Below are 16,953 nucleotides of genomic sequence, written 5' to 3'. Positions count from 1 at the left end.
CTTAATGGAAAATATACTAATAATAGTAATGATTGGATTCAATCATTCAAGCCTCTGTTGGTACTGAAAATTTTAATTTAGACCCAAGTAAATCACACAGTTATAAAGTATGCATTTTTTAATGACTGTTTATAAAATGATCAGCACAGTCCTTTTATTAATCACAATATTTTACTTTATATTTTAAAAATTCTTCAAGCATGTAAGTTGCAAACCAGCTGTTTCAAGGGAGAGGAAGTCTGCTGGTTTTTAAAAAATCTATTCTATTGCCTATATTAGGACTTTTAGACTAAAAATTCCTTAGTTACATAGACAGAATGCATAAAATTCAGTCCAACTTCAAACAAAAGGAAAAATAAATGTATCAAAACATTTTAATGATTTATGGCTTTCGTTTATTCTCTCTTAAGCTTCTAAATATTGTTTGCAAACACAAAATTGCTGACACAATATTATAAAACTGCCTAGGAAATATCATTGGCATATTGTGTTATACCATCAAACACTGGCATAGAGATTTTTTTCTCTCCATTTACACATTCATTTTATAATAAAGGATTTTAGTCTTTTAGACCTATCATAAAATACATTAATTACCATTAGCAGCAACTATTAAGTTCTTTGAGAACATCTTTGAAATGTTGTCTCTCACCACAGGCTATACCTGTTCATTTAAGGAACAGCCCCCAGTGGCTAGAAGTTCAGAAGAACTATTCAGCTTCCCGTATCCCCTCAAATTCTCCTACAGAGAAACAGGATATAGGTGATACCTTGTGAAGGCTAACCTAGAACAGAGGCTAGACAGAGTTAAATAATAAAGTAGAGATTTATTAAAAGGCCTCAATGGATACATCTTGCGCAGTGCAAGAGCCCAGCCAGGGCTGCACCCAAAATGGTCACAAAATGGATGATCAGTTACAAGGTCTCTCACTTTTAAGTTCTGGTCCATTAGCATATTGGAGTTAGTTGTCCAGTTATAGCTTTAGCTTATAAAGTCCCATCCTTCTTGTTTTTCTCTCTTCACTCCACTGTTGTTTATGCTCTTGGGCCTGAGATTTGGATTAGCTATCCTTGGTCCCCAGTTAGAGAAGGAATTGTTTTGTCTAGCTACCCTGTGAAGAGAGCTTACAATCCCTTAATATGAAGCTCAGGACTCCACACCAAAGCAGTGCAGAATCTGAAAAACATAAAGGCTAAAACCTGAGGCATCACAGGAATAACCAACAGCAACCACCTAGCAGCACAGTCACATGTCAGTAATAGCATGGCATCTCAGACTACCAAAAACTAGAGTTTATGCTGATCTTCATTCACTGCAGAACCAGAAAAGGCTGTTCATGTCACAGAAGTTACTGCATTTGTATTGTCTATTTAGCAGAGCAGGCTACAAAGTTTGACATCCAGTTAATATATAGTGCTTGAAACCACTTTAGGACACAGTAGCTTCACTACTAGCACTGACATAATGTTCCATTGTCATTAAGCAACAAGATAGAAGGGACCCTCGAGAAAACTCAGGTTTTGTACAGGATGCTTTTAAAGTGTCCTCACACACTACAGGGGAATAAATTATAAGATGACCAACCAAGCACGTAAAATAACTCATTAGTAGTACAAGTGTGAGGACAACACAGCATTCCTTCCAGAAAGAGGTGCCTAAAGAGCCACCCCAAAGACTAGAGGTCCAAAGCCAAGGTTCCAAAAGGAGCCCAACCCAAACAACCAACAGACACTTTGTCAAGCAAATATTTTCTATCTTAATTACACCATGCTTATAAAATTCTGTAGCCCATTGATTGAAACAAAGTAATCTCAGTAACTCTAAGGAAGGACTGCAGACACTGCAGACCTACCAGGCACAGCACTATATGGAGGAATTGTACCTTAATACTGAAGCTCAAAGTACCCCAAGTCTTCTGACGTGGACAGCTACTGACAATACTTTAAATGGCATGAGGAAAGGTATGTTACCAGCCTCACAAGACGACCATTCAGATTCCAAATCTGATTAAAAGAAAAAAACCTCCACCTTTGCCCCAAAACAACTAACTCTGGATGATTCTGTAAGTGGTAAGGACCTCTAGCAGCTCCAGGTGTAGGAGTGGAAGCCCTAGACCCACTGTAATGCCTTTCTGAAGCACAACACTGAATTCACTTTGCAGGAAACACGTTAGCAAAAAGATAACCTCCAGCAGCTTCCCTAAAAGAAAGATTCAATTCTTTAAGCATCATTTTAAGTTTAGAACCCTTTGGCATCCAAAACTGAAAGACCAAAACTTCAGAGAAGAAAACTGCTTTTAGTAACATTCCTAGAAATTGCCGAGCCCCACAGACTAACCATCCTGGAGGAGAGAAATTCACTGAAATCCAGGTCAGAAGATACAGATGTGTGGTAACTGTCTAGGAACAACTATCAGCTATGGTTAAGAGTTCTTGGAAAGAAAACAAAACAGAACAAAATACCCCCTCTGTAATTACCTTGCCCATTAAACCAATACCTACACTTGCACTCTAAAAACGTAACAAAACAAAAATGGGAAAACTAACAAAAAAGTGTAAGAAAAAGCAGAATCCCATCCCCTCCCCTATTTTGAAACCTAGCCTTCAGTCTCTAGAATCTGCATGAAAACAGGAGTGGGTGGCTGCCATGGAAACAAAATTTTTCCAATTTATTGCTGATCTTCCTAGGGTGGATTACTGACTGTAATAACAAGGGATTGAGGATCCTTGAGTTCAGGAGTTAACTGGAATAAATATTCTTCTTCCCTAAGGAGCCTGCCTGCAGCAGCAAGAAGTAGGATCTAGATTAAGATGCTTTTAACAGAAAATAAAGATTCTTCACCACTCCGTGTCTGCAAATGCAGTAAGTTTCAGGAGGATTTAAAAGTGGTAACAGCCTCTCTCTTACTGCATATTTAAGAAGTGCATCATAAACTAATGCATCTGTTCAGTTTCTCCAAAACAGTGATGCATAGGGGACTCTGCCCACTGAGAACTCAAGATGAAGGAAAATAAATCTCTCTAGTGTTTGCACAAAATTCATATGGAAGAGTGACAGTTACATAAAAAAGGTTCTTAAGATTTGCATTAATCTCTGCAAGCTGTACTCCACACCTTGAGTGACAAGTGAACAGCATTGTTAAATAGACTAAGTTTCTTCTTAGTTTCTTCCAGTTTATCAAAGCAGATCATAGAGAAATCAAGGAAACCAGAGCGGGTTTTATTGACTATACAGAAAGAACCTCAAATTGGTGTCAAAATGAGAAAGGTATGAGCAGGACAAACAGTTTTCATCTCTAATACAGGCTATGAAAGCATCTGAAAAAAATACAGCAGTGGACCCTGTATTATTGTGGCCCTCTAGCAGCACTCCCCAGTTGAAAAAACAGATTCACTGTGACTGTGCCAGTGTTTTTTCCTGGCTCTCTGCCTTTGGAAAAACAGACCTCAGCAAAAAACAATATTTGCATTCAGAGAAATGTCCTGTCTTATTTCCTTATTCCATCCCATCTCTGGGATCCAGTGAGGCAGCTCATCTGGTGAAATATCATCTTTAGGTTTCGGGAGGTACCCAGCATTTGTAAATGCAATTGAAATACCAACTAATCTTAGAAAAAAGCATACATAAATCTAAATCCACAAGCATTTTTCTGAGCAGTTACAGCTTAGAAAAAAAGGTCTTGGGAGTTTCATTGCCAGGTCCCAGAAATCATTTGCTTAATATGCCACTGCAACCAAAAACTAGCCAACAAAATATTGAGCATCCTCAGAAATGACAAAACAAAAAGCCAAGGTTGTATTACAGTATCAAACATTGCATTGGTGCAACTGCATCCAAAGTATCACATGCAATAGCAGTCACTTTAGCTCCCTAAGCATATAGTAGAGTCAGAACACAGCAAGATGAACGCCACAGGTACCTAAGAGAACAGAGTGGCTGTCTTATGGGTGGAGATTAAAAATCAGTCACTAATATGCTGGTGCTCCATCACCTTCCCTGGCTGTGCTCATGGCTCACCCCGAAGGTCAGGCCACAGCCAGTCACGGTATTGCAGCTCAAGACACAGGAGTGAAACAGATGTCTGGTACATTCCAGTGCATCAAGATGTTACAAGATGTCATTACTTGTAGATGGGCTACTACTAACAGTGATGGAGCTAGAGTGGTCTTTTGTGAGGTGAAATAAAAAGATACAACAGAAACAGGCAGCCTTTTAAGGACAAAGAGAAAGGCTGATTGCTGTGCTGTTTCTGCAATGCAAGCCTAACTTATGACACAGGCATTCTCCTCCACAGCAATGTCAGAATGACCTCTTAGATATTTGAGGATATCTACAAATCTTCCTTTATTCAGTGGTTTGAAAAAGACCCAGTGAGGTCCAAAAAATTTATGTGGAAGTCTTTGATTAAAACAAATGAGACAATGGTTCCTCAGGAAAGAGCAGCATGAGCTGTATACATCAAAATGGTATTATGAAAAAGGCAATCCCACAGAAATGTTTCATTTATTGGACTGGAAAAGTGTTTATGAATTGTTTTTTTCCACAGTAAGATAACCTGCTTTACTCTGCATTAGTGACAGAATAATTTGTTCTTTCATTATCCAGATTATTTATTGTTTTAAGTACTGATCCATTGCAACTTTCCTGGCTTATCACAAGACAACCACACTTCTGGGAACAAGACGAAATACAGCCAGGAGAAACTATTTTTTTTTTTGTCAAAGTTAAAAATACACTGCACTGGCATCCTAATTTAACACTTCATTCTTTGTTCTGTGCTTTTGTTCACACAAAACTGGAGAAAAAGCCCAGGAGAGCAGTGACATACATGCGAATCATTCATGCAACGCACAAATCAGTTTAAGTAAATCCTTAGTGAGCAATGGATTCAAGTCTGTCCACTTGAGAACCCTCATTTAACTTCAGGCAGTAACTACACTCTTCCTCTCCTATAACAAAATATTCCCACCCACAATTTCCACTTCTTCCCCCCAAACACACCACAAAAAAAATCTCAGTTAAAGATTAATGAGTTGTACTCTCCTTGAGCAGTACAAACTTTCAGTGTAGTACAATAGATTTTTTTCACCAATAATCAATATTCAGGACTCTCGAATATGCAAAATTTGAAGAGTTCTTAAAAGCTCTTATCCCTTACAATTGTACTTAAAGCGCTCTCATACCCCTCAGTAATGCTGATAGACTATTGGAAAGGCTACTCCCCTTCTTGCTAGAGAATGTAGTTTTTGAAACCACATCCTGACTTTAAAGAGCCACTTCAGAGCAGTGTGGTACACCTTGCTCAAGCTCCTGTTTCCATCACATCCTTGTCTATCACACCAAGTTGCAGCTCTTCCTGCAAGCAAGAGGCTGTATTGCTTTTCCACTTCCAACTATGGGCCACTTAATTCTCCTTTCTTATCCCCTCATAGCTCACACTGTAGTCAAAATTAATGTTTTAGCAACCACCCATTAACTGACCAACCAATTTAACTGACTGCCTCTAAGCAGCAGAGGTTTTGTGTGCCTTGTGCCTTATGTAATGAAATGAGTAACAATTAATAAAGCTTTTTCTAGACTATAAGAGCATAGCCTAAAGCAGCACCAATACTTTAATGTTTCTCTTTTCATTCTTAGATTTAATAATTCCTAACATGGAAGCAAATTTTAATATAGAAAATACACTAGAAAAACAAATCTAGAATAATTAAGTAGGAATTAATTTAAGAATAAGCCCATTGCCCAAAGTCAGACAATCAAACTGAAATAGTGAAGAAAAGTTTAAGGCTAGAAATAGATTTTTTTCCTCACAGACTTCTCCCACTGTTTAAGAGAATAATAGAATTACAGGAACCCTGAAGGGATAACAACACATAGAAAGCAGTTTCTAGTTGGCTATGCTACACCTTTGATTAACTGAAAACAGCTGAGTAAAACAGACTGAAATACTACAACCTTCATTATCTGATTACTTTAACAAAACAAGTCTGAAACATTAAATACATAGATAGCAACCCCAAAAAGTTTGAAGAGTATCTAAAATATTCATAACCTATCCATAGATATAAAATTATCAATCAAACATTCCCAGGTCCTTTGCCAATTCCTTCTGAGCTCAAATGAAGCTAAGTTAAGCATCTCTTTGATCCAAGATGCATGCATTATTTAGCATTAGCTAGACATTTGTTCATTTATGCAGACACATGCCAACAGGATTTATGCAAGAGGATACCCATTTCTGCTTAATTTGAAATGTCCTGGTTCTCTCTCTGGAATCTAAACCACAGTGATTTATAGCTATTAGGAATTCTTTGTATTTTAGCAAAAGCACACTTTCACTGAGTTTCTTCCACTTGTAAGAAACTCTTCCAGTGGAAAAGTGAGATACATAAAGATCTCAGGGCATCTCCAAGAACAAGGTGTCCGTATCTGTGCTGCCTCCTCTTGTACACATGTGTGACTCTAGGTACTTCCACATGCACAAAACCAGCCCCCTGATTTTTCATGGTATTTTTTGCAGATTTTCTTTTCTGGCGTACTAAAATGTGCATGTAGGGGTGGATTTTCGAGGGATAGAGGCTGGGAGGAATAGGTCTGGGATGGTGGTTTTGGTATTTTTTTGTTTGGGTGAGTTGCTGTGGGGTTTTGTTGCTGGTCTATGCAGCTGATAAAAATTTGCATCACACACATTAAAATCCTAAATAAATATTTACACGGAAGACTGGTAGAGAACAGAATGAAAAGGAAACACGAGCTGCTAAGAACTAGCAACAGTGAGAAAGTAAAATTTTTGATGAAAAAATGGCAATAAACTCTGAAAAGGTAAGTGCCTTCGGTTTCTTTTCCCCATGTGTCTCAAACTTCGGGAGTGTGAATGTAGACTCAGCTATAAGTACACTCCATATGAACAACTTTTTAGCTCACATACTTTTAAACTTCTTCTCAGTGTCCCAAATTTTCCAGTATTCTTGGGATTTCTTGTTCCACAACCCCTCTTCTAAAGATGAAGAAATTTTGAGAATAATAAAAATAGGAAATTCATGCACCATTGTTTAAGTTTCCTCTTGCCCTGCCCCCTGCAATGAGCAACACTCAACACCCAGACTGGATGTGCTCATTGATAGACTGGGCATTTAGTATGTGATAAACTTCCAGCCGATGGAAGTTTGGCTGAACAACACAAAAAAGGGTAAAAAATTATAAATATTAGCCACATCCTGAAAGATTTCTGTTAACCTGGGAAATACAGCTAAATCCATAGCTCTAATTCAACCTACTAACAGTGCTCTGTGTAATGTTTGCTTTTAAAACACAGAAGAATGAGAGATATCTAAAACAAAAACAAGTTTAAAAATCAAACAGCAAACCATTTATTTCCTCCTGTCCAAACAAACCTCAGCAGCACCCAAACAATGTGAGCCAACCCAAACTGTCACATAATACTGTACTTATCTATCTGGCACTGCTGAAGCCAAGCACTGAGGGAGGGAGATACTAAAAGAGATCTATAAAATTAGTGTCATTAAGGTGAAGCAAAGAATTCATCCCCTGTACCTGAGGGCAAAAAAAAGTAGGTTAATAAAAACAACAATTATTGAGTAACTAGAGGCAAAATGTAATGCTAATACAACAGAACCCAGAAAAATAAAGGGAGGGAGATGGGATTATCATGAGGGCACATCTTACAGAGCTGAGCCACTATTTTATCACTTACATTTTGAAGTGCCAGCAAGGACAAGATCAGGCAAGCAAATTGAAAATTGGAGAAAATGGGTCACATAGTAGTGGAGACAAAGTGAGGTATTGAACTGCTCAATTTGCATGAAGACAACTTCAAATCTACACTCAGGTACAAAACTAAAGGAAAGAGCAGAGGCACGCAAACAAACCTGGGAGAACTTTTTCAAGGTGAGCTGATGTGGTGCTGCAGAAATTCAACAAGGGATCATAAAAAAACCCCTTTGATCAATAGTAAATCTTAAAAATGAAACGTTAGGAGGTTTAACGCTTGAAGAAGCACAGGCAAAGAAACATTTTAAAAAGTACCAGGACAGCTGGTGATGAGAAGTGGAATAAAGGGAGTATCCTTTGGAGCTATCTTGGCAATATTCATCTGACACAGTTACACCTCAAACATGAAACACTGAAAATTCCCAGCTTAACAGGATATTCTAACTGGAACACCTTAAAGGCAAAGCAAATGATACCAGCCAGAAGTACCCACACTACAATGCACAGAGTAACTGACAACATGGAATTACATGAAGTTTATAAAAAAATCCACTGAAAGGGCAGTTTTGGCATAATCTTTTGAAAAGAAAAAAAAATATCACAGGAATAAAACTTGTGCTCCTCAACCAAGGACACTTCATCAAGCATCCTAACTACATCAATCAATCATTTGACCTTGCTGAGAAAGCAGGACTTCTAACAGGTTTGGGGTTTTGTTTTATTGGCTTTTTGGGGTTCTTTCCCCCTTCAGTTTTCACTTTCTACCTGAAAAAAACCACAACTTTTCAGCTTGATCAAGTTTATTAGCAAACTGTAGCTTCAGCAAGGAATGAACAGCTCCTGCTTAGAAACAGTGAAGCATTGCCAAGAGAATCAACCCAACAGACAGCTGTGGTTCAGCTCCCCTCCTCTGGCAATAGCTAATGAGCAACGCTTCAACAGAATGTGAAATGCTGCCTGCTAATAATTGGTATTTGGTATAGCACAGTATCATTACAAAATATATGGGAATCTCCTGACTCCCCCTAAAAAATAACTGTTTGGAAATAGTCATCCAGACATCATCTAAGAAATATCTGCAAGTGTACACAGTGCTTTTGCTGGCATAGGTATATAAAAAATAAAGTGATACTCAGGGTTGCTTTAACTTCATGCTGTTGCAGACCATTAATGCAGCTCATATTAAATACTTGACTCAGGCAACTATATCCAATACTCACTGTGACATTGCAAGAAAATTGCCTTTTTGAAAAATGAAAGAATAATCTCCAAAAGCTCCCGAATGCACTCACTAGAGTTTTAACCTTGACACATAACAAAATATCAGTTATTCTTTAAACATAAGGGCAAGGATTAAACAACCCAGAGGTGCTCCCTCCTTCATACTGCTGCAGTTCACTAGTGGTCCAAATGCACCATTACTACTAAACTTTTCCACTTCAAAATAAAGCCCCAGTTTTATTAATCAATTTGAGTTCTTCAGATGAGAGGCACTTACTAGTACTATCATGCACATACTGTAATCTACAGAAGACACAAACAAGCCTTTAGAAAATGACCTGTAGACGTCTACCACCTTCCACTGACCTCCTTCAGAATCATATTTGGCTCTGTTTCAGCCTTTTATTGCTCTTTGGCACTAGTAATCCACCATTTGATCATTATAAAAAGAATCACAGCAGATGTGCCTACAAACAGAGCAGGATGCTTTAAGTGGATTAGGAAGAGATGAGCTCTCAAGAAACAAAGTTCCTGAGTTTATGTTAATAAATTTACTTTAAAATACTAAATTAAGAAGAAATGTATGCAGATTTCCTTAAGCACTTCTATTTTGGAGTTAAGATGCAAAAGTGCTGCTCATGACAGACTACATTTTCTGTACTTCCCCACAGTATTCCAAGTATTTCTATGTTAGTAAGTTTTTCCAAACTCAAATTTTGCGTTCACCAAACACCACAGCAGAAAAGACACCAGTATAGTTGGCAGAGGGGAACATATTTATCATGCAATTAACTATATAAAGCTGCATTGCGCTCCTTCCCTGTTTGCACCATACAGATTAACAAATGAGATGGAACTAGCTTTACTAGATTGAATTTTTCCAATGGCAAAACCATCTTCGCTTGATTACTGATCAGAGTTGACAAGATAGACTCTACATGCATGAATGACGAAATGCAGATGCAAATGACTTTTTTATTGTCAAGAACTAATTAGGAATTAATAGTCTATCGTGTACCAACCAGAACAGGACAAGCTAAACCAGAAAACTAGAACAGCATGCTATAGTTGCAACAGTACAAGGCACAGAAAAATTTGAGTTCTCTAAAATAGTTTTGAGTCATCTTTGCAGTGTAAATGTGCATGGGTAGGAGGCTGCTATCACTGGTGAGTTTAGTAACATCTAGAAAGGCACTATTCACAATTTTACTGAATTTACATTCATCTTTGCTTTCATGATTCTTGGTCACTTCTTACTTTTGCATACCTTCCCTAACTTTTAGAGTAAAATAACAGTTTCACCCATCAGGATTCCAAAAATATCAAAGAACAGTAAAGAAAAAAAAGTGTTTAGACTGAACATACGTCTCAAAAATTCTTTAGATAAAATTTTATAGCATATCTTAGTTGTGCTTTACTGGGCAAGGCGTGTAAGAAAAATGGGTGGAGACCAAGAGCTTTTTTATAGAAATTAGTCATTAGGAAGCATTCATCATTTCGCCTGTACATATATTTGCTTCATTCTGTAATTCACAGTAGCATATCCATAAAACTTAAGCAACTTACTTTGCAGTGGTCATACTGCTGCTGTAATGTTGGAACATCCCCTCCAACAGGCATTTGTTTTTTCAGTTCCTCATCTTTTGCATTCAGCCATTTGATTAACTCTTCCAGGGATGTCAGCAATCTGTTCCATTTCTCTGCACTGGCCTCCAAGTGAGCCCTGTGAGAAAGCACAACAGCATCTTTAAAGCCCTGAATGGCAAAACCAGCATGGGAAAACAAAATTACTCCATCAGTAAGATGAGAATGTTTCAAGTGTTTAACTGCAAAGCAACTTTGTGTTAAAAAAAAAAATCTATTTCAGAACATTTTGCACAGCAAATCAAAATAAACAGAGGAGAAACAGGGGAACACAGACAAATACATCCCTGATGATTCAATTAATCTAAAACCTTGAACACTGCATGTCCAAGCAACATAAAAAATTCCTGTGCTTTGTTGTGACTCTGCAACTGTTGTGCAACAAGCACAAGAATCATTTTGTGAGCTAAGCACTGCAAAATGGAACTCTTTCATGAGAGGACCTTGACTCTCCAGAAGCAAAATCCCATGTGTTCTACTAGTAGTTATCAACAGCAAATTGCCTGTCTGCTGAACATATCAGTCAGTGACACAGGTTACTCAAAAAATCATCTTTTATCGATTTTGAGTTGCTAGACAATTAATACTTTAATTTGCAAATAAAAAAGTCAAACTCCAAGTATCTTTTTCTATAATTTTCAGAAATACCTTGACTTCATGTCTTCTCCCTGCAGTGCCTAAAAGATGCATAGAAATCTTCAACAGGGACTGCTCTTTTATTGCAGTCATTCTATGTAATGGTATAATTCAAGCATGTACTAATTTATATCAGCAAAAAAAATGTTTCTTTCTTCACACAGATGGGGGAGTAGAGCTGAATGATTTTCAGTCTGACAGCAGTTCTGCAAGTTTCTTCCCTGCTTCTGAAGGATGAACAAAGTAAACTCTATCCCCTTTCCTATTTTGCACATTGTTGGTTATCTTTTTTTTTTTTATTCACTGTGACTCACACTAGAAACTTTCACCTGGCTTGTCTTGTATTATCATTTCAAATGGCATTAGTGTGAATGTTTGAGGCAGATACAGCAACATCTGTATTGAAGAGATGATATGCTGCAAGGTTAACTCCAACACAAGCTCAGGTTTGGCTGCACTGGGATCTCCCAGCAATACACTGCATAGGTGTATCAATACAGGACAGGTCAATCAATAAAGCAGTCAAGTAAATGTATATAAGGAAGGAAATAGAAAGAGAAAAAAACCCCCACATTGCTGAAAAGGATAGGCCAAGTACCTTTAGGAAGAGGAACCTATTCACCACTCTTGTGAAGGAAAGCACTTAGGTAACTACTTGGGAAAAATTATGAAATGTAAGTAGTTGCCAGAAGCAACATTTTATTGCCTACAGTTTTGTGTGTTATGGTTTCTACTGTCCCTAATTACTGTCACAGATACTTTTATCTCAACACTGAATTGCAACAAGCTGCTGGTAGCTCAGGCCTAAACAGCAGAGTCAGCATCCCACCCTGCACTGAAGCACAAGCAAGCTGCTGTGTTGGCCTTGGTGTGCAGGCCAGCAGCTTCCGAGTGAAATGTATTGTCACCACTCTCCTGGTATTTTTTCAGGTACTCAGAACTGGCCCTTCTTTCTTGAAGTTAAAACAGTTATATTTCTTACTAATCAGGCAGAAGAGAGACACTGCCCTCTCATCTAAGCCAAGGCAACCCACATTTGAACTTAGTGTTGCCATTAGACTCTGATTGATAAAAAAATATAGCTATATCTTTGAGAATTTCTAGTAGCAACTACAATGAAGATGTTCAGATTTATAGCTTGCTGTACTTTTGACAGTGAAATCTCTATTCATCATGACTTATTACTGTTTCTAGCACATATAAGCAGCTCTCACCTCTCAAAACTGGCACTCTCTGAGGCTTCAAGATTCTGCTCTAATTATTTAGTGGAATTCTTGTATGCAAAATAAATTGGAGCTTTGTAAGGAGGGGGAAAACTCCTGTAACTAGATAAAGGACAATTTAAGGGTGATTCACAACTTTGTATCATACAGTGCAATAATATTAATAGTAAAACAACTAATCTGATATTAATGTGAATGATATTGAATATATTACAGGATTAAATGCATTGTAATTCACCACTTAGTACTTGTGTGCAGGCCAAATAAATGTCAATACCAAAAATAATACTAGCAAGCACATGGTCAAAGTCCAGTGCAAGTTAATCCTGCAGAGGTAGAGCAGTAAGGGGAGGAGAGGACAGGGACCACACCAGAAGTGACTTCAAAATTTTTCACTGAGCACAAAGTGACCTAACCTCCCAAAGAAAGACATTAAAAAGAGAAAAAAATACATAAGGAAAAACTCATCACATCTGCCTGGATTTTTCCAGAATATTATCCTTTTAATCTTATCGAAAGCAATACTGAAAATGAAAGCAAGATGTAGCAGCTGAAGAGCAGACACAAGCATTCAGTTCTCCTGGGGAGCAAATAAACACACATTCAGTAAATCCCATTCAAAGCAAATGCCACACAGGAGCAAGCAAGTCAAGATATGCTTTAAATTGCATTTCAGTGTAAAGCTTCAGTATCACATTTACATGTGTCATACAGACATTATGAGAGACAGAAGATAAACTATGCAGAAATTCTGAAATGTTTCTTGGGCTTTTCTGTTCTCTCCCTCAGGATTTCTGGCCTTTGTTTTGGAATTGGTGCTCTACTGATAAAAAAACCTGCAAACAAAGCTTCAGGTGTCTGTGTTCATTTGACAAAAGAATTGGCAAACTCAGGGATTTACTAGGCCCAGTGATGGCTTAAGAATCTCCTCTGATCAAAACAGAGGTCTGTTATAGATGATTGCTTCTGAGCACGAGTTGGAGCACAAATATTCACCAGCAGCAACCACCTGGTATGCAAAAGCACTCCTAAGGGAATCCTGGATGAATCTGAAGAACACAGATGCTCCTATCCAAGTGACCAGACCGAGAGGAACCCTCCCTGCCCCTCCCCATGCTGAATAAAATCATCCAGAAAACAGCAACTCTGACACAGCTCCCCTTCTGTTGACCCTGAGAGGCTCTCTTCACAGCTGGAGACCTCCTCAGCTTTTGATTCTGCTACGGAGGTAGCATTTTTCCTGCTGAGTGACAAGGGAACACACGGAATAAAAAAAGATTTGCGGGTGGTCTAAATATAGAGAAACAGAGAGAAACTCCTTTTCCTTTCTCCCATACTTTTACATCTACCCTCCCCAAACACCAACATCCCCACACCTCTTGCCCCAAGAGAAAAGAATCTCCCCTAAATAATTGGCTTTAAAAGGCAGACCCCCACAAGTCTGCAGCTTTGTTTTCTTCCTGGGAATAAGATAAAACAGAAAAAGAAAGCAGCCTAAGTCTACAATTTCAAGGAGAGAGGTGCAGCATCATAGAAACTCCAATTACAGGTTTAAGCAACTTCCGTGCATTTAAAAATATGTCAGAACAGCACTGACATATTTTTAAATATTTTTAAAACAAAGGGAGTTTGGAACTCCCTTTAGTTACAGTAGCAAAGAAGTAAACTCAGCACAGTGACTAGCAACACCAGCTCTGAGGACTGAAGTGATGAGAAAAACTCATGCTGTCTCTCTTTGAGAGAGCAGTACGTTCAGCAATTAAAAATCAGAATAATCGGAATGTACACATACCTGAAAATATTTTTAAAAGCTTTCCTACAGAAACTTTCATTTAGAAGCACTATGCCAAGCTAAAACCCGTTATGAAACAATCAGCTTTTTCATTCTTCAGTCCTAGCATCTAAAAGTTACATGTTGTTCTCACTAGAGTCATCCATACAATTTTGCTTTCCAATTCATCCTTGTTAAAAGATATCCCAAGAAAGCAAAAATTGAAGGCAAACAGACTTCTGTGCTTTGTTACTCCCCTATGAAGGCTTTCAGGACTCTTGCACAAGTAAGAAAAGTGAATTGCAATCAAAGAGCAAAGCAAAATACATGAACTCAGATATACTACACTCTTTTCAGTAGCGACTGAGATTTGAAAGGTTAATTTACTTTTCTTAGATTTGCAGCAGTATTCTCTGTCTTGCCTATCTTACATTTTGATCTCCAGTGGCATGTGGCTCTGCAGCACAGCAGGTACCAGCAGAGCAACATTAATGCTGCCCAATGTATATGAAGAACAGAAAAGATGGGTCTGTATTCAGAAAATGTGAATTTCTGAATACAATCTTAGTACAATCAGTCTTTCTGTACTACAGCCTTGGAACTCATAGCTGTACAGCATAAGTGGCTTGAAGGCCCTTTTTCATGGCCATCCATTTCTCCCAAATTATGACCAAACCCAGGAATGGCCAAGCAACCCAGCAGTTCTTTATAGGACTCCACAACTGATAAGCTATTTCTTTAAGAGTATGCTTTTGTCTTTCTCTCACATGGACTTGTGAATAGAGCTCAAAACAACTCAAGTCCAACAGCTCTTGCATTAAATTGTGTATGTGATGGAGTCAGTCTCTGCAAGCCCCCACACCAAACTGCTTGGTTCTTTGGGTTCAAGTTCTTCAAGGGCTTTCAAGGATCTGGTTTAACAGTTTCATTTAACTGTTTAGAAGGTTGGTGATGGGATAAGTGGACATAAAAAGTAAATGTGACATTTTCCCATCTATTTCATTCATTCAAACTCTTGTGCCTGAATTTCAAGGTTGGCTCATTTTCCTCGCCTTTGGAATATTCATATGAATGTTTAACATTGTTTTAAAAGAACAGTTTTCTCAAACCAACAAGCAAGTGGTTGCAATTAAAAGCTCTAGAAATTATTCTCTATGTAATTAATTTTCATGTAGAATTTAATTCAATAATGAATATGGCAGTATCTATTTCACAAGTGGCATCATAAAGATTTAACAATTAGCACACTTGAGCTTGGCACAGATAGGGTCAAAAAACTGTAAAATGCATTCCTTGATTAACAAGTACTTTAAAAAATTTCTCAATTGAATGACAGCAACTTAATTATTAATTTTAATTAATAATTCAAAACCAATTAAATGGATCAAGATACTTAAGATACAAGTTTTATTAACTTAGTAATCTCAAACCAAAAAATTTGTAAAAACAAAGCCATCAACAAACTCCTGATTTCTCCTCAAAGTCATGGCAGACTTGCAAAATTATTTCATGGAAACTGCCATTGATTTTCAATAAGGAAAGACTCAATGCACTTTCTGAAATTTTGGTACAAGGTCAGCAAGTTACAACTGTGAAGCTCTGAAGAGAAAACAAGTAGTTAAGACTACCTGGTGAAAAAGTTCACCAAGTTTTTATATTTCCACTCAGAGGTCCTTCATGAAAGGGAACAGATAGATCATTTCAATTCTGAGGTCATATTTGTCAAGCCTCTTAGAAGAAAGGAACCGTGTCCCATCACACCTCGATGTTTTCATTACTCACCTGATGTTAGCTGACTTTGCCTTCAGGTCATTCCAGCGCTGGTTCATGTCATCAAGCCGGTGCTGGAGCAGAGCAGCTTCCTCAGAGTTTCCCAAGGCTTTCACCATTTTCTGTCTGTTTCCATCAATGCTTTTAAAGATGTCATTGTGGGCATCAATCTCAGCTTGGATGTCCTGAAATACCAGCAAGAAAAGTTCAAACATCGCTCTGTAAGTAGAGGAGGGGAGAGTTGACTCTCATGAGTACTCCTAAACACTAGGACAGAGCACGTATTCCAGCCTCCTTGGGTGTCTCTGATAAAAGATGCACAGGAGAAAACCTGCAATCCTATTAACGTCACTACAAAAGGTCTAGCTTTCTTAAGTGTGAGAAAAGGAGTCTGAAAGTCATCCAAGGCTGTGAAAAAGGAAATAGATTTATAAACACCAAGTTCTGTGATGTTGTGTTTTGTAGCACTGAAGGTAACTAACTGTCTCCTGTTCACCCACGCATTTCACACAGTGTGGCATTTGCAAATGCACTAGAACTCATTTCCTCTCCAGAAATTACACCGATTCAGCCTTAGCTATGTCATCTCTTTCTTCTTTGAAACAAAACATTCCAGAAACTTTAAACAGTCTAATGAAGTGCAGCCTTTATGTAGTATTTTAGGTCACACATAATGAAAGCGTTTAATTAAAATCTTAACTTTAAAACCCTAAACTTCAGCTAAATGGTTACAGCAACCAAAAGTCCATTTTTACAATTAAACTACTTTACATTATGGCCTGATTATATGAAGCAGTAGACATAAAATGGCAGGATGTATTATAATTTGAATTTCATAGTAAATACTGAAAAGAAAAAGAAAAGCTTGTGATTTCCATTCTGTTGATTCATTTCTCCTCCCCTTAGAAATTAAACACATTTTATTCTCTCATCTACCATCTGCCTCAAGAAACACA

The 16,953-nt window shown here is 37.8% G+C and overlaps 1 protein-coding gene across 8 annotated transcripts in view; it reads right to left on the bottom strand.

Moving 5' to 3' along the window:
* The window catches only part of UTRN (utrophin), a 337,069-nt gene that overhangs the window by 99,874 nt on the left and 220,242 nt on the right, over nt 1-16,953 (bottom strand). For all 8 annotated transcript variants that reach the window (XM_064413617.1, XM_064413616.1, XM_064413618.1 and 5 more), the window contains 2 exons: nt 16,010-16,182; nt 10,520-10,676 (listed from right to left, as the gene is read on the bottom strand). In XM_064413617.1, the coding sequence (XP_064269687.1) occupies nt 10,520-10,676; nt 16,010-16,182 (330 nt within the window). The remainder of the gene's footprint in view (nt 1-10,519; nt 10,677-16,009; nt 16,183-16,953) is intronic.

The sequence above is a fragment of the Passer domesticus genome, chromosome 3 (assembly GCF_036417665.1).
Source record: "Passer domesticus isolate bPasDom1 chromosome 3, bPasDom1.hap1, whole genome shotgun sequence".
Classification (NCBI taxonomy): Eukaryota; Metazoa; Chordata; class Aves; order Passeriformes; family Passeridae; genus Passer; species Passer domesticus.
The sequence above is the reverse complement of the archived record's forward strand: the minus strand, read 5'-3'. Positions and strand labels throughout refer to the sequence as shown.